General features: G+C 37.6%; 1 protein-coding gene across 13 annotated transcripts in view; it reads right to left on the minus strand.

Annotated features, from left to right (window-relative positions):
* CDKAL1 (CDKAL1 threonylcarbamoyladenosine tRNA methylthiotransferase) overlaps nucleotides 1-25,568 on the minus strand; it is a 424,762-nt gene that overhangs the window by 112,725 nt on the left and 286,469 nt on the right. For all 13 annotated transcript variants that reach the window (XM_074575804.1, XM_074575806.1, XM_074575810.1 and 10 more), the window contains one exon: nucleotides 443-623. In XM_074575804.1, coding sequence (XP_074431905.1) covers nucleotides 443-623 — 181 coding nt within the window. The remainder of the gene's footprint in view (nucleotides 1-442; nucleotides 624-25,568) is intronic.

The raw sequence follows: 25,568 nt of genomic DNA on the forward strand, positions 1-25,568 counted from the left end.
ACAAATTTGATATTTGACAAATAAGTCAAAGATTATCATTGCTCTATTATTAATACTTTGCATAATTATACACAATAAGCTTGAGCTTGTTTGACTCACAAAAGTCTTAAAATGGAAATAAAATTAATATGTATAAGCAATCAGCTACCACTCTTGGTACTCATTCAGCCAAAACTTGATAGAAAGAAGACATGACGTCACTATAACCACTATTTTACCCTTCCTAACAATCTGAACAGTAATTTATATATAAAAATGTGTTCAGTGATCTAGCTAACATCTAAAGGCAATTCAACAACCACTTCATGTACTGTACTGAAAAAAAACCTTTAATTGAATTGTAGCATAGTTCTGCAGAAAGTCTACACGTTCACGTACATGCTTATGTATTTAAAGACATTTGAGTGGACCATGTACAGTGGCACAAAAAAATGGATCTTACCACTGCAGCTGGAACTTGATGCATTTTTGCAGCCGGGGTTCCTGGGCGTGGGTAAAATTGATTAATAAACAAGCTCGGAAACCTGTATTGTTCTACAAGTTTCATTGTTTCTTGGAAGTCTTCATCTGTCTCTCCTGGAAAACCACAGATGATGTCTGTAGCAATTGTTATTCCAGGCACTCTGTAAAGAAAGTAGAAAGGAATACTGAACTAAGGACTTGTAAAAGTCTGGCTCCGTTAAAAGCTAGCGTACACAGACTTATAACTCTTCAACTTTATCTACAGAAATTGAGATCCAAAACGATCTTTGTAAAAAAAATAATGAGATTTTAATACCACTGCTTGGTAATGAAAAATGCATTTGGTACTCAGCCAAGAACACACAGAATAGAAGAAAGATATCACAACAAATATTGGATTAGGATTGTGGCAGAAGAGTGAAAACATCTGGACCAACTCCTCCTTCATTCAAAATTATAGGTGATCAGCAGAGCCTGTAAATTTCTTGAATTCTGATTGCTTAATCCACAAAATTTATAACTTCTGAGACTTAGCCACTAGAATTTGTAAACTATTTAATGTATTATAATACTGCTATCAAAGTAGAACAGGATATCCAATAGAAGGGACTGGCATGCCACATAACCTAGCAATTTTGAACAAAATTGGCTTTGGAGCCAGTAAGACATCTCTTAGTCACGAGTTAATTTCTAACTCGGCACTCCATAAAATCAGCCTATGCCTTGCTTTAAAAGGAAAACAAAATACTTAATTTTACAAATGCACAGGCACCGAGCTCCCTTGTTATTTAGCAAGGTCAACATTTCCTAACTGTTCCCCTTGGACTCAATAGGCAGAGACTTTCCACACAGCAGCCTAAGAGAGCACAGCTAACAGAGGCAGCCAAGAGATGCAGCAGTCAGCGCAGCAGGGTGCATAGAAGGGGGTGAAGTAAGGGGCCCCCAGTTGAAATTGTGACACAGTAGCAGTCTTAGACACGGTGGTAACATGTTACTGAGCATTTTCCCCAGTAGGTGTTGGAGTAGCCTTCGCTGCTAGGGTTGAGGCTTGCATCCAGCTCTCCCAGGCTGCAGGGGGGTCCCTGGGGGCTTTCTGATGCCAGGAGAGATGGCCCTCTCTCCTGCTGTAGCTGTGGTGTCTTGGAGGAGCTGTACCTCCAAGCACAGGAGTTATGGGAAGAAGTGAGCAGGCCAGGCAGCGTCAGAGAAGATGAAAGGGAGATCGACAGGATCTTCTCCACAACTCAAGAGCTTGAAGAGCTTCAGCCCCCGTCTGCAATAGAGAAGCAGGTAGTGTCAAACCCCCACTACCAAGCGAAGTGAAACCTCTGGAGAAGGGGAAGGATGAAAGCTGCTGACTTATGACACCAAGAAGAAAGAACCTGCCCCACCTAAGGGCTTACAACTGCAAAATAGCTTAATCACCCTCAAAGTCGAAGAGAAGCCAGATGTGCGGCCAAAGTATCTGGTCCACCTAATCCCTAAATCATGCAAGACTACCAGGAAGAAGTGGTGAGTCATCATAATGGGTGACACAGGCACACATCTGTTGACTCGACCAACCATCTAGAGAGGTCTGCTGTCTGCCAGGGGCCAGGATCTGGGATGTCATTGGGCTCATCTGGCCCTTTGACTACTACTGCCTGCTGTTATTTCATATGGGCACAAATGACGCTGTGAGTGGAAACCTGGATAGCATTAAAAGTGACTACAGAGCTCTGGGGGATAACAGTCAAGGGCATGAGGGCTCAGGTGGTGTGCTCCTCGTCAGGAAACACTTTTTCACTGAGGGTGACTGAGCCCTGGCACTTGATGCCCAGGGAGGCTGTGGAGTCTCCCTCCTTGGAGATATTCAAAAGTAGTCCCCGGCAATTTGCTCTAGGTGTCCCTGCTTGAGCAGGGCAGGGTTGGACAAAATGACCTCCAGAGATCTCTTCCAACCTAAACCCTTCTGTCATTCTCTGATATGGGTCAGAAAAATGCGTCCTACAACCAAGAGATTACTGCATGGTATTTAGAGAGCACTCTATGGGACCCAGGAGATATCAGCTCAGTTTTCCAAATCTGACACTAGCCAGCTGGATGACCACTGCCCAACAAGAAACTGGGAAACCACAGCACTGTTTTCTATTCAGCCTGCTCATGTGAAGTGAGAATAATGATAAACTTCTTCCGCAGAGGGGCAGAAATGTATAGTGCTCATAAGTGCTCAGTGCTCCCTGCCAACACAGATGAGACTGTGTCTACAACACAGAGATGATTCTACACTATCAATAACAATGATGAACCAGAGAAAATATGATTCATGAGGAAAAGTAAGAACCCCATAAAGATATCGGTGGTATCTGACTTAAAGCTGGCCCTATTTCAAGTGGGGGGAATAGATGAGACGACTTCCAGAGGTCCCTTCCAACCTAAATAATTCTACAGTTCTTAAGTAGACTCCAGGCAAGGGAACAGCTGAGACAGATTCTTTTAGGGGTGAATGGCATAAAGACCACTGTCACAAGCAAAGCTCACAGCTTAGCTTAAGAAGGGGTCTCCAACCTAAAGAAATGGCTGGAAGGCTTCTCTTCCTTTCATCTGGACAAGAGACAGCAGAACTCTAAATACAAATGCATATAATCCAAACCACATTTATAAAGCATTTGAATGGCCAAAGAGAACTATCATTTCTTATTAGACAGTACATCACCACTGAAAAAATAATGCTGTGGTTACAGTGGGTAAAGAAACTTGAGTTTGAATAACTGAAAGAAAAACTTCCTGCAACAATGAGCTCTACGGGAAGAGGAGAATCTGTTGGCAAAAGACCCAAGAAAGGGGAAGCAGACAATATTGTTCTTAGTAATTTGATTAGGTGCAATATTAAAGCACGCATAGCTTATATTCACCACAGCAGCCTTCTTACAAACACTATATGCTCGTAGATATATTTTGTGACTTTTTTTTTTTTTAACTTGAAAGAAACCAATTTTTTACTTAAGTATTGGCAATGAGCTTATATTAAAGCAAATGTCTTGGCCTCCTTTTTACATGTGTCTGCATATATAGTTAGCTGCACAGGAATTTATTAGACATTATATTATTAGAATCTTCTGTCACCTTTTCCTCATGAAAAATCTCCACAAAAGAAACCAAATTCTGTCAATTCCTTTTTTGAGTTCATGAATTCAGACTCCACCATTTGCGATGAAGTTAAAACATGGCATTTGAATGCCAAATCAAAACCAGTATAAAACTGAACATTTTCAAGGACTTGGCCCAATAATCATAAGTGGGAAACACATGCTGAATATTGCACAGAACAGCAAAAATCCCCAGAGCTGCTGGCTGAACAGCCTCAATTACCGTTGCTTTCTTAAGACTGACAAACTGCAAGATATGAAGTTTTGCTTGATATCAAGTAACCATAAAATTCATTAGCTTTAATAACTGAGTGAACAGAGAAGCACTGTATTCTGCAACATGATTTTGTTCACATCACAAATATCTTGTGCAGTAATAGTAAGCTTATGGAAGAAAAAGTACATTACTTTAAAAATCAGTATCACATAATACATAACATCAGCTGCCATTTCTCAGAACACGAACAGAACGTTCATTACATTTGACAAAACCATTTTAATGAAGTTATTTTAACCATTTTAATGACACTATTGGCAACAGTCAAAGAATTTATTACCAATGGTAGTAGTAATACCATCCTTTATAAAGGTTTGGTTGTTTCTATAGCAACAGGAATTATAAGGTCCAATCAAGCTAGATACAATAAAATATGCTCTTTTTCTCCATAACACCAGTTGTCATTCAGTTAAAAGGAAATTACATATTTTAAAAATTCATCAACTCTACAAATGTCTGAACTCCATTTGGTGATAAGGTGTTAATCATCTTAGTAATTAGATTTCTTCCTAGATGGAATTATTACACACAAAGAAAAGCCAGGGTATGAAAAGAGAATAAGGACCACAGTGTATTCAGCAACAGCAATTAATTACAGTTCAATCCAGTATGACTGCCTAAAATGTGACATTGCATTGTGCATTTTTATACGGCAGTTGATTATATTGTTTAAAAAGCAGTTTTAAAAGGGGAAAAAATCATGATATTTCACTCAGAACAAAATCCAGTTACTGACAAAAATCAAACTCTTAGCTTTTCTCAAAGCATTGACGAACACAAGTACTATTAGTGCACATGCGAAACATACTTTCTTAATGAAAAAAAAGGGAAAAAGAATAATTGTGGAAAAATATACAACACATATACACTTGAAAATTAAAGTAACCTTTGCTCTGACAGTCTGAAAGAAAGCAGCACAAAATTCCTCCACAGATTCAGATGATGTTTAAAAAATTTTCAGCTATGAAATGCGACACAAAACTACACAAGAAACAATTTCTTGTGCATCAGCCAACATTAAATTGTTTTTTTTAAATGAAATGCAGTTTATCTATTCTGCAGTAAACAAATAAAAAACTACTGAACACCCCCAGTAAGCATTTTGTAACATTTATTACATAAATGCATTTACAGTAAGTCTAAAAATTCAATTGCAGCAAATGTTTTCTAGGGTCAGTAGCGAAGCTCCACAACACATTGTTCAGTGAACCAAGAATACCGAGTGGTCCTTATGAAAGATAAAACGATTTTAAAAAAGCAGAAAGTTGCCTTCAAACATACTGGATGCTCCTTATAGCCTAGCTAATGGAGGTGGTCAGTCTGTTTCAATACTTCTGAGCATAAAATGACTTAAACTTTGCAAGCCATTTTAAGCCCTCATAATCCTGACAAACGCCTAGAAAGACTGTATGCAATCATTTTATCTGGCCATCAGAAATCTTGCAAGATTTTTTCTCTGAAGACATACTGTCGTCTCCATTCACTCGACTTTAGAAACCAAGAAAAGAGAGTCCCAAGTCGACTCTCAATTGCAACACTTTACAATAAAATTATGGAATTTCAGAAAAAGATGAATTTGAGGAATAATCAATGCCATGTATGAAATAATACAGCCCTAATCCTTAGGGTTCTTCACCATTCTCTCCTTTACGTCCCTCAACATTGACAAATCCCTTCCACCTACTCCAGCAGATTTATGCTTTGACATCCTGAACCAGACCAGCAACATAATCACCATCACCTTGGGCGGTTCTGACCATTCAAAAAGAAGCAACTACTTCATCTTACAGTAAAGAAGTATTCTTTTCGTTGTGATGCTGTAAGGACCAGCACACCCAGAAATGATCTTGAACAAGTGCTGAGAGGACAGATACCCAAAGGTGCACAGAAAGGAGGAACAAATGTGTTTGAAAGGACACAGAAGAAATGCAACATCTTATCCTGAAGAGGACCCAAGTCAGCCTCTCAGGTCAGAGAAAAAAGAGTGTTCTACCCCCTCAAAGGAGCGGCTGATGCCTGGAAGTGAAGTTGTGGATGAGTAAAGAATGTGCTGTGGTTAACTGCTGCACTGAGAACCGCCTCCTCACAGCTCCCAGGTAACTAAGTTAGTTCTAAACAAGCCCAGAAGCAGCGCAGTCATAGCCTCACAGTGACAAGTTTCCTGCTCTTTTCTGCCCAGGGGACTTAGTTACCAATGTTACAGAAAACAGAAACTGGACTAACAGTAACAGGAAAGTACAGCAGATGCTACAGTGACAGTCACCATAGACTGATTTACCAAGAGGGAAGTTAGAGAACTCTCGATGGAAGGTAAGTTGGGAGTGAGATGCAAAATCCCTGGTCATTTGACTTAGCAAAGAGATAAAAGTGTCAAGCTGCTAAAAATACCACTGTGAAAAAAACCCCTATTTTCACAGAGCATGATGTCTAAGAAAACCAGCTGCAAAAGTGTGAAACTTGCTAGGATTCAGGCGTTACACGGATCATTTCATGTGGCTTTGGTTACAGCAAACATTTCCTTTAGCAATAACCACTACAAACCAAGTCCACGCTCAAGGAAGAAATTATGTAAAGGAGCTAAAATGCAATTCATCAGCACCTTCACCCACTCATGTGACTACCTGAAATCCTTTTGCATGATCATATATTCTTCCCACTTCCCTTTCAGCAACTAATATTTAAATCCAGCAATGACTTAAAGGCACCAACACACTCTTAACCCAGATCCCCCACCTCCAAACCTTCTGGTATAACAAAATACTGGATTAGAATAAATAGCTATATGAATAAATTTAAAACGCTATATGTTCTTACAGAAGGGTACAAGAACTGCCTGGGAAATCCAGAGTAATTAAAGTCAAAACGAAAAATGCGATGACCTAGCAACCTCTTGTTTCGTAAATTAGATATTTGCATTGAAAAAATGTTACGGAAAAAAAAAGATGGAACGCTTATGAAAATAAAACCAGCTTTCTCTGAAATGTTATTTCAGCCTCATAGGTTATTTTACATTTTAAAACCTTTCTGCAGTATATGCCTGTTAGGAAATCTGCAAATGAAATGAAGTTAATGGATGAAATAATCTGGAGGTATCTGACAGCTGGTCTTTCAAGAATATTTGCAGAGCTTAACAGGCATCTCAACGTGCCATTTTGTGTTGGAGCTGAAGGAGATGTTCGCATCTTGCCCATGACCACACACAGTCCTCCAGAAGGCCTTCCCCGCGCCCCCCCTTTCTTTTTTCTCTACAAAACCTAGTCTTGTGGGATTTCTGACTTAAGCTTGAATTGCTCACTGAGGAGTCACACGAGCTGGAACTAGCACAAGAGAAACAGACTGCTCAGCTGGAAGCACTGCCTCTTTCAAAGGCTAGTAACAACATGAAACCTCACCCTGCCTCTCTTGCCTATATGGAGATTAACCTGAGGATGAAGCCATGGGAAGATCCCCACACTTTCAGAAATCCTCCTGCGCTTCTCTCTCTCCACGGACTATGAATGGAGCACAGTACAATGTGCTCAATAATAAATTAGGAGTACAATATACTCCTAATTTAAGTGTCTGGAGTTAGTGGAGTAAACCTGAACATAATTTCTGAAGCGGGGGATTTTCCGTCTTTTTCACTTTATGATTTACCTTAGGTTATGCAATGGATGTACAGACTTCTAATAAATGGATATCTACCCACAATGTTTTTCTTAGTAATCTTTTCCATATGCACTTAAAAGTAGCCCAGGATGTACAAGTTCCAAACCTCCGCGGCAGAAAAAAGAGCTCTTTTAAACCCTCCTATCAATTGCTCAACTGATTTACACATGGAGTGAAACTGGAAAGTACCTCGGTTCAATGACAATAGACATTTCATTAACATTTCTGTGTGAAGCCTTTTAAATGATAACAGACCGAGCCTTACAGCTAGATATAAACTCTCATTTGGTTAGGCTGCTTATCCCAATGCAGCTATATATATATCTTGAACAACAATACTTATGAAACTGATATAAGAAAACAAGCAGTACTATTGAGTTCACCCCAGAACTTATGTTATTAATTCTTATATGAAATTCTATTTAATGCTGCCATTTCCTTTTCCAGTGTTCAGTTGCTCTAGACACATAATGACATCATTGCAATTATCAGGACAAATAGTGGGCTATTTTGCATCTAAATGTAGGAAAAGTAAGGAAGATCCAATCGTGACTTCTCAAGAAAGACATTTAAAATACTACTATAAAATTTAGCAATGAAAGTATATGTGGCAAGACAGGACAGACATTTCACAGACTGCAATACAATCTAAAAGAACAGAGAGACGGCAAAATATTGGAGTGAACATGGCCAGGGAGTCAGACCTCAATAAAATAAATATAAATAATGTAAAAGTAGTATCCATTTCCACTCTTCTACAGTTAGAATTAATATCTTTGACTTTGGGCTTTGTTTAAGTCTGAGGGACCTTATGTTTGCTTCTATCAAACAGTCCATCAGATTGAGCCAATTGAAAAGATGAATTTACTGCATTTAGATTGAATTTCTATTAAATGTGTAATAAACTGTACTGGAAAAAAGCTAAATGTATACGACGTTCCATAGTGTCAGATACTGAGAGAAATGGGTGAAAGCTGTGGCCTCACTCTCTAAAAAAGAAAGTTGCTTATATTCAATGAAGAAAAAAGTTTATTAAATAAAACTACCATGCTTAAACTTCATTATTTTTGAACTGTGTTGCATATTAGTTATTCAGGCCTTTTGTTTTAATTACTTTTAGCAAATTTAGACCTGTTTACAGTGTATATATTTCTATTAAATACAATAGCATGAGATTCCACGCTGGCAGGAAAACATGCTAACATCTTTCATTGGTGTACGCGCTCCCACTGCAAAGCAATTGAATTATTTAAAATATTTTAAAATGTTCTCTATTACTGCCTAACAGAACTCCAGGATGTCTCACAAATCAGTTCTCCTTCACCTTGCAGTTTGCCTGCAACAAAGTAAAGATAACTTTATGTTTTATTGTTTGTAAAATCTACAATGGCTTCATTTTTAAGTCAACTCACTTGTTTACTTTCACTCAACTATTGAAACACTGGATACTAGCAGATGTTTAAGTAACTCATATTTTGTTTATGTGTGTAAAATGCATAATTTTAAGAGTTTGTTTTTTTTTTTTTTAATTGTTTTCACATCTTGGGACCTACCTCTCTGAAACTGATGCCTAAGACACAATAAACCAGACAAAGAAATTGTAATGCTGTATTGTTTATCTGTTGCTTTTTTCTAAAAAAATAACAAAACAGACAAACAAAACCCAGACATGACCACAGAGAAACCCCCAGAGTATTTCTTCAGAGTATCCCTGCAGATTTCCCTGAAGAAGAGTGTATGCACATACACACATGGGAGAATAATTGTCAAGACCATAAATCCTGCTATTTAATTTGGAGGTGATTCATAGTGAAACACTTCAGATTTCATGGGTAGCAGAAACTACGTATTAAGTCTAGCCTTACTGCTACAGAGTCACTGCGTGCACTCTGCTTTTTGTGTTCCACACCTTCCAGAGCACTGAAGGCTGCTCTTGGTGGTGATTCCCACAGGGAACTCATTACACCTGATCTTTGTGATCTGCAGCAACTTCCAACTGATTCGCAAGCGCAGCTTAAGAGGTTGGGTTTGAACTTTGGAATCATCAGTGGGTTTGATGCAAGTCACCTTACAAAGGCTGTAGAATAGTAGCTGTGATCAAGATACACAATCTAACACCTCTCAGAATTTAGCTGAGAGTGAGAATGGGTATTTTTTTATGGCTGTTCTTTTCCAAGCCCATCTCCTGACCCTAATAGAGCTCTATCAGAAACTGGGCTGAATGACACCTGGGGGCAGCTAGGAGACCTGATTTCCAGAACTGAACTTCAGAAGGTATAGGTACGAAGACTTCACGCGAGTAGGGACTGTGTCTGCCGTTGTTGGGGAGTAGTGACCTAGATAAAAAGTATATTTCATAATTAGCATAGCTCACTGCCTAAGGATGAAAGAGTACAAACAGTTGATACTCTCCTTAAACGATTATAGTGAAGGTTGCTAGACTTCCTACTAAATGCAGCCCAAATGTTTTATAAGAAACATTATAATACTTCCCATTATCAATTTTCTTAAAAGAACAAACAATTAAGGCTTGGACTAACATTATTCAAACATAAGGTGTTCTACTCTTCCCATAAAAATGAAACATTTTACAGAACTTCATTACAGATTTAGAACTTCAGATCATTATTGTTTTATGATTAAAAAATGAGCGACTTAAGACAAAAAGCTCAACATCCCTTCACTTCATTTCCATTCAATCTCTAATAAATACCATCTGCTGTGTACTTTAGGGATATAATACCCGTCAAAAACTCAGCCGTATTATGAGAACCGGCACCAAGTTGATCTGAAATGCATATTTGAACAGATGTGTTTAAATTACATCTCTCCGTCTATCCACATGCATAAATTCAGAATAAGCGTGTGTTGATTTAAAATGCATAAAAAAGGGATTTGGAGATGCATCAAAAGTGAACAGCATCTCAATGGATCAAGGCTTGCATTACTAAAGGTCATCACTAAAAAATAAAGTTTGAATTTATTAAAGGTTGCACCAGGGAACTGTTCTTGGGAACTGACTTAATGTTTGCTGCACTAAAGCAGCCATTGAAATTACACTAATTTTCTATGACCCTTCACTGTTTAACATTAGAGCTGTCAGGCATGGTCAGAAATAATAGGATCTCAGCCATGAGTAGCTAAGAATAGCAGTCAGTCTGATGTCAGTCTGACACAATGCTTATTACCAATACTAAACGTCTTGGGCTCTGAGGACCCATCCAAGTCTGTTTCAGTGACAGTCATTTAGCTTTTCACTCTGACATAGAAATCGGGCATATAAACCAAAATGATTAACATGCCTTTTTCGCATGATGAAACCAAATGAAAAAATTGCAAGCAGTGCTCCATTAACAAATGGCAATTAAAAAAAATTAAAATCTTTCTGAAGCCCCCCGCCCTTATAATCTACAGTCCTATGATGTGTCAGGGACTTTGAAGGTAAGACAGATCAGACCAAAGGTCCACCTAAGCCCAGTAGTCTACTGCTAGCAATGGGCAGCAGCAGAAGCCCAGGGAAGCATTTAAGATGTAGAGTCCCCCAGAATCCCCTCCTCCTTCCAACAACTGAATTTTGTCAGAGTTGTTTTTGTAATCAGTAGCTTGTGATGGACTTCTCCTCCATTAAGTTCTCCAGTTTCCCCTTTAACCTAAACCTCTCCATATTGTAACCACTTGAAAGAAAAAACCAACATCAACTCTCTCTCTTCTGAGCCTCCCGCTTGCTAATTTCATTTGATGTCCCCTAATTGTTAGACTGGGAGAGACCAGTAGCAAGTCTGTTCACCTTCTCAGTACTCTTCACAATTTTATTGACCTCTGTTCTAGTCCCTCTGTTAGCACTTTTCCAGACTGAAGAGTCCCTAATTTCCTTTGTGTGTCAGATCTGTCATACCTCTCATAATCTCTGTTAGTCTTCACAGTAACATTTCCCAGTGTAACATAGACTTTTTGAGAAGGGTGTTGACAGCATTTAACAATACAGGCACAATGAGATAAAAATCTCTTAAAAGTATTTCTAGAATTTAGATAAATGGTCTGCTTTTTTCATTTTTCTTTTGGATTTGGGTTCATTTGTTTACTAATAAGCAGGTAGAAAAAGATAACGGACCTTACATGAGGTAAGGGACAGGAGAGAAATGCCAATGACAGTTGTTTATTTGTAAGAAAATGCAAGTACAGCATTGGTAAACATTCCACAACTAGAGAAATTTTACACCCCAAAATCATTACAATACACTACCTTTAAGACAGCTGTGTTCTGAAATTTACTTTGAGAGCAGATTCTGCAACAGGGACAACACACTGGTAAAGATCCCTTGACAATACGGTCCATGTTAAAATTCAGGAAAATGGGACTCATACCACTGCTTTCCCCTGCTACGGGAAAACAGGAACTGTCAAATAAAAGATGGAGAAAACAAATTCTCTCCTCCGCAGAGATACAAACACTCTACTGAGTCCCACTTTACCTGCTTCATATGAGAAGCCTGGAATTACCGGCATACCTACATCTTCTTCAAATCGATATCAGCCTCTGCCTCTTTCGGAGCTATTACCAAATAGAAATTCCGAAAAGCATAACTGCCATTAAAAGAGACCGATCGATGAATTCATCCATCTGAAAAATAAAGCTGAGCAGAGATGCCGTCTGAAAAAGTCAAGGACTGTGCAACTACTTCAGCTGGATATTAAATAGTTGGGGAGCAATAGCCCTCTCATTAAATTATTTCCCCTTAAGGTATGAATCAGATGGAAGTGAATAACGTTTTGCAGAAACACACTGGCTAGGTGAAGTTTTAGAAAATAAATAAGCTAGAACTGGCACAAAAAGAAGGCCAAGCATGTTTCAAAGACAGGCCAAAGTCAGCAATGTGGGGTAGGGGGGAACAGAAGAAGCTGTCAAAGGAGTAGTAGAATGACAAGTTGGAAGACTTTAACAGAGAATTTAACATCTCTATCTGAAGCAGAACCAAGAACGGATCAAGGAAGAAAATGAAGAACTAAAATTGCCAGATGTTTTATGCCAAGGTTTTAGTTCAAGATCATTTATATTAAGAACTTCTGCAGCAGAGAAAAAGAGAGGCGAATGGCTGCTGGCAAGACAGACATTAAAGCAAAGCAGATTTTGAGGAAAACATGTTCAGCTCGAAAAAGCTACCCCAAAATCACTGACAGATTTAAAAGGGGCATAATTATCTCACATCACAAGCTATACAAACAATTTGGCTGGACTTTTTTTGGTCTTTTGTGAGAAATCATACATGAAAATTTTTCCAAACATTACAAACATCCACATGGGAAGGATTGAGGTTGTGAAGAAAACAGCAGTTAACAACACATGCATGAAGTGCATTAAATTTAACATAATCTCCACTCCATTTTCAAAGTACCCAATGAAATATAACTTGTACCAAACCAGTTGATCATCCAAAACACATCAGCCTATATGCTACATGCCTATCACATAATGGTTTAGGGTGGAAGGGACCATAAAGATCACCTAGTTCCAGCCCCCCTGCCCTGGGCAGGGACACCTCCCACTAGACCAGGCTGCTCAAAGCCCCATCCAGCCTGGCCTTGAACACTTCCAGGGATGGGACATCCACAGCTTCCCTGGGCAACCGGTTCCAGTGCCTCACCACCCTCACAGTAAAGAATTTCTTCCTAATATCTGATCTAAATCTACCCTCTTCCAGTTTGAAACCATTACCCCTTATCCTATCACCACATGCCCTTGTAAAAAATCCCTCTCCACATTTCTTGTAGGCACCCTGCAGATACTGGAAGGTTGTTATAAGGTCTCCCCCGAGCCTTCTCTTCTCCAGGCTGAACAACCCCACAGTACTTAGAAAAGGTGGTGTTGTAACTAAATATCAGAACCACAGATTTGAGAGAGACAGAGAGGCAGGTAGATCAGCTGGGGCAAGGTTTTTGCAGCTGTAAGCAGTTTTCCTGAATGCTAGCCAGAGACATTTAAAACACGATTCACGTACTCTTACTGTAACCAAAAAAGCAATGCACTTTTACACCAGACAGTTATTGCTGTACATTGCTATACATTCCTAAATGTGACTTTTTCAGAAGCAGTATTCCTCATGAAATGCAAATGGTCTAATTTTCAGAGATGCTTTCTGCTTACAAGTACAGGACATTACTACCTTTGAAAACAACAGGCTTTGAACGTCTGAAGATGGAAGCAAAGAATAATGGCGTACAAAGTTAATTTGATATTTAAGAGGATAGATTTTGAAATTAAGAACAGAATAGAAAAACACCAAAACAGAACAGCATTTTGGATAGCAATGTTATGATAGCTATCATTCTGCATCCTTTTTCAGAGACGTTCATAACTGCAGACTTAATACCTGTGCCCCAGGTAGCTTTCAGGATTAACAGCTGCAGAGAAGATGGAGGAGACGGGATAATGTTTCCAGATAGATTTGAGATTTTTGGCTTTACAAAAGGAAGATCTGGTAGGTCGAAAACTTTTATGATCACTGCTCTAACACTTTTTTTTCCTTAAGGAGCAATATTTCTACATGACCATATGGAAAAAGGTTGTATAGGGAACTACTGCTTCTGAGCCCTGCATAAAAAGCAAATTTGAATAATACTAATAAATTTCTCAGTTCTAAGAGTAAGTGTAGTATTTGGCTAAAAATCTCACATATACACCCTCCCCATCCTGTGAAGACTGAAAGCTCCTATCACGTAACTTTGAAGTTTTTCAATTTTACTACATGCTGCACTGGCAAAGGTGACAATATGGTCTTCAAACTTCAGAACGAAGTGTGACACAAGTACTGTGATGTGCTCAAAACACAACCCCATATAGCCTCAGAGTTAGATTTTCAGAGGTAACATGTCAGGCTCACAAGGACCGCTATTTCCTTATTAAGTCAAAACCCATGAGTTTAACTTCAGAGATATCCAGTGAGCTTTCCTAATGAAAGTGTGATAAAATAATGTAAATTATGCTGCCAATTAACACAATGCAATATAACTTGAATCACTGGGAAACAGAGAATTTACCTTGCAAGAACTAGTTTAAAGAAATTATGAAGCAAATTTTCCAAAGTAAGTGTGTAGAAAGAATTATTCATTTATGTAAAAAAATAATGGGAACAATATACAGAAAAAGCTGGGCATGTCTGTTAAGTTAATGGGCATCACTGGAGTGACAGCACGCAACAAATACTGTCTGTAGATCACTGTCTCATCTCACTCATGATATGTTCTGATAACAACCTGAATTCAAAGAAATCATAGCAGAAACAATATGAATCTTTATGAGTAACTGCAGTTCACTCAGCTAATGGGAAAGTAACAGAATGACTCTGAAAATTATCTGTTTTGTTCTCAGGTGCACCCAAACAGCAGGTGAGTTCAGGATATAGAAGGCTTCCTTAAATACACAGGATCAGCCCATAACAAGAAAATATTAATTTATGTGTCAGCTAATAAAACATAATTTAGAGCAAAATATTGTGGCTTCCCTTCCAAATGGAGGAACGGGCTTACTCCGCTATGCAGTTGAGGAAAATGATAAAATATAGGAAACCCCCAAAGAGTGGTAAAAGTCAAAAAAGCAATACTCATGAAATTTTATACAAGAGATAGAATTTAAAATCTCTAAAAACATAATTATAAAAGGATATCAGTGGTGTCCTCAGACAACAATATCAAGTGTAATAGGTCCGATAAAGGAAAAAATAGAAAACTTTCATTCCTAAAGAGACAATTATAGAAACCAAGAGAGAGTACCTTGATAGTGAGACTGACAGAGATAAAATAAATGCCAGTTTTGATGTTCCCAACATTCTAATCAGAGAATCATATTACAATTTGCAGGGGAAAAAACCCTCCCCAAAACAGGTGCTGACAAACTTCTCACTCACTTGTTACTACTGGAACAGGCTTAAGCCTAAATCAGTAATGAAAGATCTGAAAAATGTTTCAAATTAATGGAATGAGATGGTTATACATGTACTCAATTTTGCAAGCTGAAGACAAGTTTAAATTTAATAGTTACCCTGAACTCTCCTTGTTACAGTCTACTTAAATGTAATGAATATTTTTATAAAATATCCATACTACAATGCAGAGAGAGTAGAATACAAAAATGGAATCGAATCAATCCAGTGGAAACAGGAGTGTTCGCATTTGGACCATATGACTGAAATCAATTTATCAAATCACATAATGTACTACGATGGCCTTTGGGCATCAGTTAAAGAACGTGAAAAGCCTGCCACGTGCCTGTGAAGCACAACGGCACCCTTTTGGCTCTGCAATACCAACACGAGACACGAAGAATTATTAGGCAGAAAGATGGACAGAATTAGGCAGAACGATTCACAACACTGGTCCAAATGTTGTAAATTCTCAAGCTGAAATCAAGTGTCTGGGTGTAACTTGGTGGGCCTAAAATGTACACTGGCTTTCCCACTTTGAGAAAACCAGAACATATGGGGTAAAAGGAGGTTTAAAGGAAGTGGCAAATTAGGATCACTGAGGATGAAACAAGCTGTATCACAAGACAGTTTCAGTTCATTTATTATGTAGAGAATATTGAACGACTAATGCAAAGCTGCATCTATGTATCAGCATTCTGAAAATGTTTATTTCTCGTGGGTTGGAGATACAGACATGTTTTAAGTAGACAGAAAAAACTGACTATCTTGAGAAATTACTTATTGATGTAACTTTTGAGTCCGTTATTAGAAAATGTTTCATTCTGTGTGATCTACTGTAAGCCTTTATAATTCACAACACCACCTTCCCCCAGTTGCAGTGCCAGTACTGAAATTCCAAGGATTTCAGTAGGTTGGGTTTACTACTGAGTAGAAGAGAGAATAGTTAAGCATCTCGCTAAAGGTTTTATAGAGTTTTGCCTTGGCAGAGAAGAACAGAAGGAGAATTGACCATTAGAGCCCAGATCCCCTTTTTCCTTCCAGTTAAAGAATAAGCTATCTTCACAGACAAGGATGTCAGTGAACTCCCAAACAGGTTACTGAAAGGCCTGAAATCCATTCTGTTTGTGGACAGGTAGATAGAAAGGCGCAAGATTTTAAAATCCTATGAACCAGAATCATGGCTAATAATTCTAGAGCAAACTTCTTTTGGTGAAAAAGGTAATTTTGCGTTACCTGTGGCAGCCTGTAGCACCCAACAATGGGATCTCAGCACAGCCACAGGCTATGAGGATCTGTCAGACTTGCAAAGATAGCATTTCTCATTGTGAAAACATTTCTTTGGGCCTTCTTCAAGTCTCAGGAACTTGGTAGAAAGCTGCATAAGGACAACATAAAGTCTTGCACCTTGGGGTTGTGCCTCATCAAAGCCCTCAAGTCTGGCTTTCTGTGGAGCCAATGTAGGTGCTACTGGAGTAATTGAGAACTTGGACTCTGAGTGATTTCCTTGAAAAAAAAAAATACACTGAAATTAGGAAGTAAATACTCTGAAGATGCCGTTGTGAGTTTCTGGCTTAGGGCTTAATCATCAGAAAGATAGGATATTTAGTTGCAATGTGTTTTTCTTGCAGAAAGTAAAGGCAGTTTACTTATTTATAAAGGAATGTTCACCAGAAAATGAAAAAAAAGCACTTTGAGGCAAACAGGAAAAGCGAAATCTATACCAGGTGAGAAGTTACATTCTTGTTTCGAGGTAAAAAAATCCAGCATGTCAGAGGACAAACCTCAGGCTATAACTTTAAAAGTGAAAGGGTAAATTAATAAAAAGAATTCATCACAAGTATTAGAAGAGGATTTAAAGTGAATGTGAAACAAATTTTTGTCACAGAGTTAGCAAGTGAAAGCAGGATGCTCTAACTTAACCAGAAATCAAGAGAAATTGAAAGAACTGCAAACTCTATGCAAGGGAAAGGAGGCTTGGAGCATATCCCCTGCAGATGCTACATTACGAAAAAAGAATAAAAAGATCTTCAGCCACTATTGCTGCATAAACGTAATCATAGTTTGAATGCACACTTAGTTCAACCAATAAAACAATTTTTTGTTCTAGAAAATTAGCTGAACATTTTCCTTGGGAAAAAATGTTTATTTGTATTATTAATGAAAACATGAAAAGATATCTCACTTAATGTGATAATTACTGCACTTCAACTTAATACTGTCAAGTAAAAGCTGTATTTTGTGAAAACATATGTTAAAAGACAGATTTCAGCTTCCGCTATTCTTGTAATGATAAAAGCCCTCAAAGTACCTCAAATAATTTTGCATTCTGTAGAAAGTATGACTAAGTAATCTCAGGTAGCCAATAGCACAAAATCATGTTATGACTTATTACCACATAACTCCATAGAATATTTAAGACATAAACCAATCAGGAACATAAATCTTAACAGAATCACGCCTGAAATTGAAACATTTTTGAAGACAAAACCCAGACAACTCAGACATTCTCTTTGTACAGCACTCTGAAATACTCTGGCAAGGCACAAACTATTCTGTTCACCAAAGTGCAAAGTAGGTTATGATAAATGGATAAATAATAAGGACTTTTCTTCTGCAGAAAGGACATATGCCATGACGACTCTAGAGTGATCTGGAAAAGCAAACGTACCAAAATTCTGTTACTAATGGTAAAATTACATCATTCATTATAGCTTTTGTTTACTGTGTCCACTGGATTTTGATTTAAGCCACACATGTAAACTTCTCTTCACTACAAGTAACGTTTTCCATATATCTGTATTTCTTACTTTTATTGTGAATGCATAGTTTGGGGACTGTTTCAATTCATGTGAATTGTTTTTATGCCTGTAGCTCCAATATTTTTAATGTCTTATTATTGACATATAGTCACCCTGCTTCAAATTAAAACCAAATCTAATATATGGAAGAGTTGATAGAACACTGGTGGGTAGCCGGTAGGTATGACCTGTCACCATTTTTTGAGCAGATGGGCTCAATTAGATATGCACTGAAAAAAGGAACAATCCTGTTTCTAAATTAGCTTGTATTCAGACTTAGAACTGTCCTGCTTATTAGGACAGAAAAAAATATGGAAAATTAAGCAGTAAAGTTTAACCTATACTCTGCTTAGATGAAAACGTGCTCAGCGTGGTGACTACAGTGTCACCTATAAAGGATATGAAAATAGTTAAATTTCATCAAAACGCGTCAAAGTAGTTAACATTCAAAAATGCCAACAAATCTCATAACAGTTTTGTTCAGGAGTTTAACAAGTATTTGATGATCATTTGCTATCATAAGGAGGTAAGGAAATAAGCCAAACAAGTGGTAGTAACACAGCTTCTCATTTTCTTTCATCTTAAATTTGTGCTAAAACTGATCCTCCAGGGAAAGCATAATTGCTCCTTGCTAATTTCTAATTAATGTTAACTGTCCAGGGAGCGCAGGCATACACCCATCGGAGAATACAAGGTTAAAATTACCTTCTGCTGTGCGAGATACAAACCTTGACTCTCAACAGTCCCCTAGGTATGTACATATAGTTGTGCAGACCCTAACGTAAAAACTAAGGGAAGCTGACATCTGCATGCATGGGTACACGTTAAAATGTCTAAAGAAAGCAGATAAATAACATTAAGACGACAAATATTTTAAACTTTTTTCACTGTTCTATGGTATGTGTGAACAACACTGATTAGGAAGTGGAATGACTAACAAAGACATTTGGCTTCAATTACACAAGGTTGTCAATGCTGAAATAGCGTTCTCAACTATAAAACAGTGCTCTGCAAATTAGGGCTTAAAAATGTCTCCTCACGTTTGAAAGACATAGGAAAACATAGTATCTACTTTAGTGATTTACATATACTTTAACATTTCAAGCCAACTTTTAAAGTTTTGTTACAAAAGCTTCTGCATTGAGGATCAGATTTCCAAAACATGTTCCCCTTCTTCTAGTCTCAGAAGAACTTGAGGCACAGTTAATATTACTGCTGTGTTTAAATTCATAATTTGTGACCACAGTCAAATGTTTAGATGTTTAACTAAAATTAAGTGAATCCATAACATTGCATGCACCCAAGTATGATGCTGATAAAAGTCACAAAACCATGCACAAAATTTAGGTTAGTTCCTTAGCCTACAGGTTTTCATTTACAAATGATTTTAAACATATTTTTGTTGATACCTATATTCGTTAAAGAAAACTTCTCTCCCACAGCATTTAAATTACAATGCACTGCTGCACCCACAATGTTCATTTTATACACTGACACATACAAAATTAAGGCATACCTACTGTACTTACTAAATACTGCCACACACAAAAAAAATAATCTGCATTTTCCACTTTGATGTATTTAAATTCCAATTTTCCTTTGCCTGTGTCCTCTCCCCTATTCTCACACCTATTCCAACTATCACAGAAGACCATAATGGACTATGGTGAAAATAAGCTTCAGACTCAAATTCATATGCAGACCCCAGTAGCTGATACAATGCTGCAGCAAAACTTCCAAGCCATCGTTCTTGGCTGACTGTAAAATACATTACACTATGCAATGGTTACAGCCTAGTACTACAAGAACTATTTAAAGGAAGATACCAGTAGGTAAGAAAACAGGAAGGAAGCAAAGATTAAAAGGATATTTAACAGAAATTCTACTGGCTTGCTCTGGTTTTGAAATGATATACATTTTACAGTATGATACCATTAAAAAAGAGGAATCTCTACTGCTATGTTTTTTTCCCAGCTGTTAAGATTTTACAATCAATGTCAACAATTGCACAATTAGAAACTGAAATCAACACAACTAAGCAAAGCATGCGTTTTATTTTCCTCCAATCCAAAATATGCAGATCCACAATAAATAACAAGCATAGGTGAAATGACACGGATGTCTGGTTCTTAAGTGTTCAGCATTATAACCAGTGTCTCTAGGTATACAGTCTAACAGAGGTGCGGGAGGTTGAAGAGAATATGCTACATGGAAAAATAGTTTGCTGGCCACCGTTCAGAGTTCAGCTGGCTGCCTTAGCAATTTTTAGGACTGAGTATGTGAATCAAGTACTCCCCAAAATTTAAGTCAACAGCATGGGAGCAGCCATCCCACCGTTGCAGAGCAATCATGCCAGTCTATTGCTCAAACCTGAAACCATAGACCGTCTGTCTGTCCCTCTGCAGACTCTTGGAAACAGCCAGTCCCTAACAGACAGTTGATCTCTCTTCTCTCACTAAGCACTAGGGATAAAAAATAATGGTGACTAGTTACTGTGGGACACGCACACACACACACATACATGCACACTCAGCAGTAGAGCTACAAACGACCACATGACTAATTTTTCAGATGTGGTATTCACCCCTTCTGTAAATAAGTTGGAGGCTGTCAAATGCTTATGCTGAAATTTGACTCAACAAAAATCCTTCAGTGGAGATTAAATAGTTCAGAGAGACCAGGGTTTTTTTGTTTGGGTTTTGGTTTTGTTTGTTTGTTTGTTTTTTTGGTTTGTTTTTAATACAAAGCTTTTTGCAGGAGACTGATCCAAATCCGTTGGGGTTAGTAACGTCCAAAAGTTATTACCCCAGAGCTGACTGCGAGTCTGTATGGAGTCGCTTTCTGATCTCAAAGTCCTCTCTCCTGCTCAAGCAGGGCGGCATCTGACACCGCCAGCCAGAAGACAATTAATTTCTATGAGCGCTAGGTTTTGCCAATAAATGTTTTCTCCAGATTTAAAAAGAAACGGAGACACTTTGGCTTTATATTCTCCTCTGCATAAGGCGTTTGGACACAATAACTTATTTTCCAGCTTGAACTTGCATCTGAACCACAATTTTCTGGTAAGTGGATTGAGAAGAATTTACGTTGCTTCTTGTGCCTTTACATACGACCATATTTGCATTATTGTCTTCCTGTTGTAAAGTAATTTTGTGTATATTGTGGCAATTTCGCCTACTAAAAAAAAAAATAATCAGAGTTCTACATCACAATGAGAAGCAAAATATAAAGACAGAAAAATTCCAAGTGCAAGAGATAAGCAATTCAGTTGTAGAAAATAAACTTTCATCTGCTATAGCCACTACTCTTCTAAAAATTTTGGGTTCGTGATTACTTTGCCATGTAATAAACAAGAAGTTTACAACTATGTATTTCATTATCTTTATAAAGCAGTGAATCATCAACTCACGAGTACAATTTACAGACCAATATAAGATGCACATGAATACAAAATTGAGTTCACCTGAAGTAATCTCTATCATAGTCCCCAAATGAATGTATACAGAAAACTCCTGGGTAGCAGAATTATCGTGTCTCTTGCATGCAGTGGTGTTTTAATCGCATACCTACAGTTTTGAAGAGGTTTGACTTTTGTGCATTTCCACTTAACCAGTTTTCTTCATTCAAGCATTTTAGGGTTAAAGAAAATAACCATTTAAAGGTACTCATCAGCTATAAAAGTATTGCATTTTTTATTTCTTCATCATCCTTTCCAACTTATTTTCCCCCAAAGCTTGACGCATATATAACTTCAATCAGCACTTATCAGCTGGCCAACTACCACTTTCATCAAAAATTCTTTTGTGACATATTATTCTATATGATCAAAATAATTAGGCTTATGAAATTCATTTATTACCTAGTATTACACCAAAAATCAGAAAAATCTACACATGTAAATGAACAAATACTTTATTTTTTCAGTGTATCCAAACTGAAATTTTAACACCATCATCAGAGTTTTCACTTCTGACCACTATAAGGTGTACACATGATGCGTCTTGGATTTGTACGTGTAGTAATATGCTAACACCATAAATACTTAAGTATCTTAACATACGTTTGAATATGCTTCAAAACTCAGGAGCAAATTAAAACTGACAATTAGAAATCAATCTGTTATTAAGCAAATAAACATGAATTAGTTATTATTGTTTTAAAAACAAATTGAACTCCCTCCTCGATTTCATTTTAAGTTCTGACCCAGACATTGAAACTCAATATTTATACAGAAAAAAACAAAGAAGTGATTTCAGTTATACTGTTTTAAAATACCAGAGTAATACAGTATCTCAGTACATAAAACCAAGCATTTAAAAATCACAAATGTTAAATGTATTAAGAAGACTCATTTATAATTCTGCATGATGTTTACAATTCCTTCCTTTTACCCTTACTACAGATTTTGTACCATTACTTCCAAAAAAACACATTCACATGCCCTCAGAGGGAAAAGGAGAAAGAAAAAAGGAACCATCTTGCTACACTTAAGAAACTGAGCATTGGATGCACATTACTAATTTCCACTCTATCGTCTAGCCATACTCCCATTAGGATTTTGCTGAAGAAAAAACTGCAGATAAGACTGCCCAGGAAAAGGAAAGCCTAACCATAACTACATACAGAAAGCATCACTCCAAACAACTTTACTAGTTACATTTAGCAAAAAAGTAAGCCAGCTTCTACGTCAAATAAGACTAAATAATTTTTATATTTATTAAGAGGGCATATCTTCTCTCTCGAGCAACAATTCAAAAACTTATTCCTCCAAATGTTGGCCAAGCAGAACACCAGTGTTGTGAGCTCAGAGCACCTGAAGTGCAAATGCCCTGTGTGCCCACTAAGCCTACACTCACCAAGTCGTGCCCATCCTGGGCACTTTATTTCCTAGGCTTCACCCTCCAGTTTCTAAGCGTATCTATGGGAGCGGAACAGTAGCAGGAGATCCAGACACCCCCCACAATGACTCTCTATCTCAAAGAAAATATGTGTATTATTTAGAACAAAATTCTGTAAAATAGGAGCAGCATATGCACATGCTGCTTAAACAGGAGAGTATGCAGAACTGAATTGCTCCAGAAGGTATAGATACTTCATATCAAAAATTATGGACCATACAGAAACTTTGAAATCATAGCTTCCTAAACATTAGATTCCCCAAAAATGAGACATGTTGAAGTTAGATTGTGTCACCTAATCTTCAAAGTAGTCTGTAATTTCAGAATTACTTTATGTTAACATCACATTGCATAACTCAATTTGGACTTCAGTATTTGCATGTGTACACCCTCAGGCTGAGCGTGATCAGCACAGGAACAACAGTCTGACAGATGTACCAGTAAGAGTAAGCCACAGGAAAACAGGGATTGCAGCCATACTCTTACTGCGAATTCAGGTAACATACTCTGGCTGTAGGATGTGCATATACGGAAAACAAATACCCCTTTATTACAAAGGGTACGTGCAGTGAAACTCAATGAAACTCCTGCTCAAACAAGGTATGATCCTCTTTAACAACAACAGCTTCTGAAAAATGAGCACTGTGAACAGTCAAAGAGATACCTCCACAGGCTTTTAACATGATTTTACCACACATTTCAAAGAGATAATTTTTTTTTCAACCCAGTTCTATATTTCTCATTTTTGTACTACCCCTAATTAGTTACAACCATACTACAACATGTTTTATAGTCCTCCAAGTTGACTCAATCATATTCCTTACGGAACAGTCCTAAGCCCATGCATTCTCATTTAAAACAGAATTCAGTTGGTTGGAAGAAACAATTAGAAGGAAGAGGTACGCGAGGATGAACTTAACAGTGAAACATCAAATATTTGTGTTAAAAAGAGAGTAACTTCTGGGAATAAAAACTCGTCTTTTATATTAATTTCAGTTCTTAAGCACAGAATCTAGTGTAAAAATACTACACAGGCTTTACTCCAAACCCTTCTTGTGGGTACATGACTAAGTAAAAATGTAAGGAACGGTAGTTTTATGAAAACGTCCTCCAAACTTCAGAGAATCTGTTACATCATTATTTGTATACTCTTTAGAGTAAATAACTCCCTGTGTAGTAAGACACAAAATGGTATTCCCAGTAGGAAAATGTCACACTATTTCAAGGTAAATGGTTTCAGTTGCTTTTCAGGATTCTAAATCTGAACTTCTAGAGATCACTGTCATTAAAACATTTGCCAATGTGCCAAAAACATTCCTCTGTGCTTTCAGAGGACTTCCGTCAAGCTAGAATTAACAAAGACGAGGCTGGGTTTTTATGGCCACACAGCCAGAGACTTTAACAATTTCCTTATCTATGCACACATAGAAGAAAGTGAAGGTTGTAAAGTGAACTTGACAAACATTCATGTTGTTTATACAGATGACCCACTGCTAACTTGCTATTAAGTTTTTTTCTGAAGTGCCTATAATAACGTTGTACAAATAACAACCACAAGTCTAATGCAAATTTACCTCAATTTCAGCTGCAGCTTTTAGTTCACCTTCCAGCAAATGATGTTTTCCAGCAGCACTGTTACAGAAAGAGTTTAACAGTCGCACTTTACAAGGCACAGGACCATCAAAAGTAGAAAAAAGCATGGACTTCTGGCAGCCACCATCCTGACATACAAGCAACAGAATAACTAAGAGCCTACAGCCCAGAAAACCCTAATATCCTTGATGAATTTGGCATGAAAGGCTATGCTATAAAATGGTGACTAATAATTTATAAAGTGGCAACAGATCCAATTATGCAAACTGTGGCAGTAAGAGGTCTCTCCATGAACTAACTGAAATCTGATTCAACAATCTGTAGAACAGTGAAGACTAAAACTATGCAGATATTTGTAAGCTACCTTCCTTCCCTCCAGGAAATCTCCTCAGTGTATTTCCTTGCTAGAAAATAAGGGTACAGTAGCATTTGCTGAGAAAAGGGGAAAGATGTGCTGTATAAGCCAAAATGGAAAGACTGCCCTCCTAAAGCAACATTCAGCTTGGGTGGAGTAATGTTACAGTAAAAAAAAATAAAACGTTTGTATCTCCCCAGTCAGTACGAAAGAAACACATACTTTTTAAATTTAGGTAGTTGAACATTGAATATTCAAAATATACTAATGAAATTAATGGATCTGCAAGTGTTCAGCACCTTTGGAACCTCTCACCTACTTCTATCTCTTTGGATGACCTTGTGAATCAAACGCAAGGCTGGAAGACTTATAAATTTAGCAGCTGCTTTATGTAAGCCCAAATTTAAATTTCACGACACCTAAAGACAACTAACTAATCCTGTGGTAAAAGGAGCTTGTAGCCATCAAAAACTACACCACTTGATCACTA

Source organism: Larus michahellis, chromosome 2 (assembly GCF_964199755.1).
Source record: "Larus michahellis chromosome 2, bLarMic1.1, whole genome shotgun sequence".
Lineage (NCBI taxonomy): Eukaryota > Metazoa > Chordata > Aves > Charadriiformes > Laridae > Larus > Larus michahellis.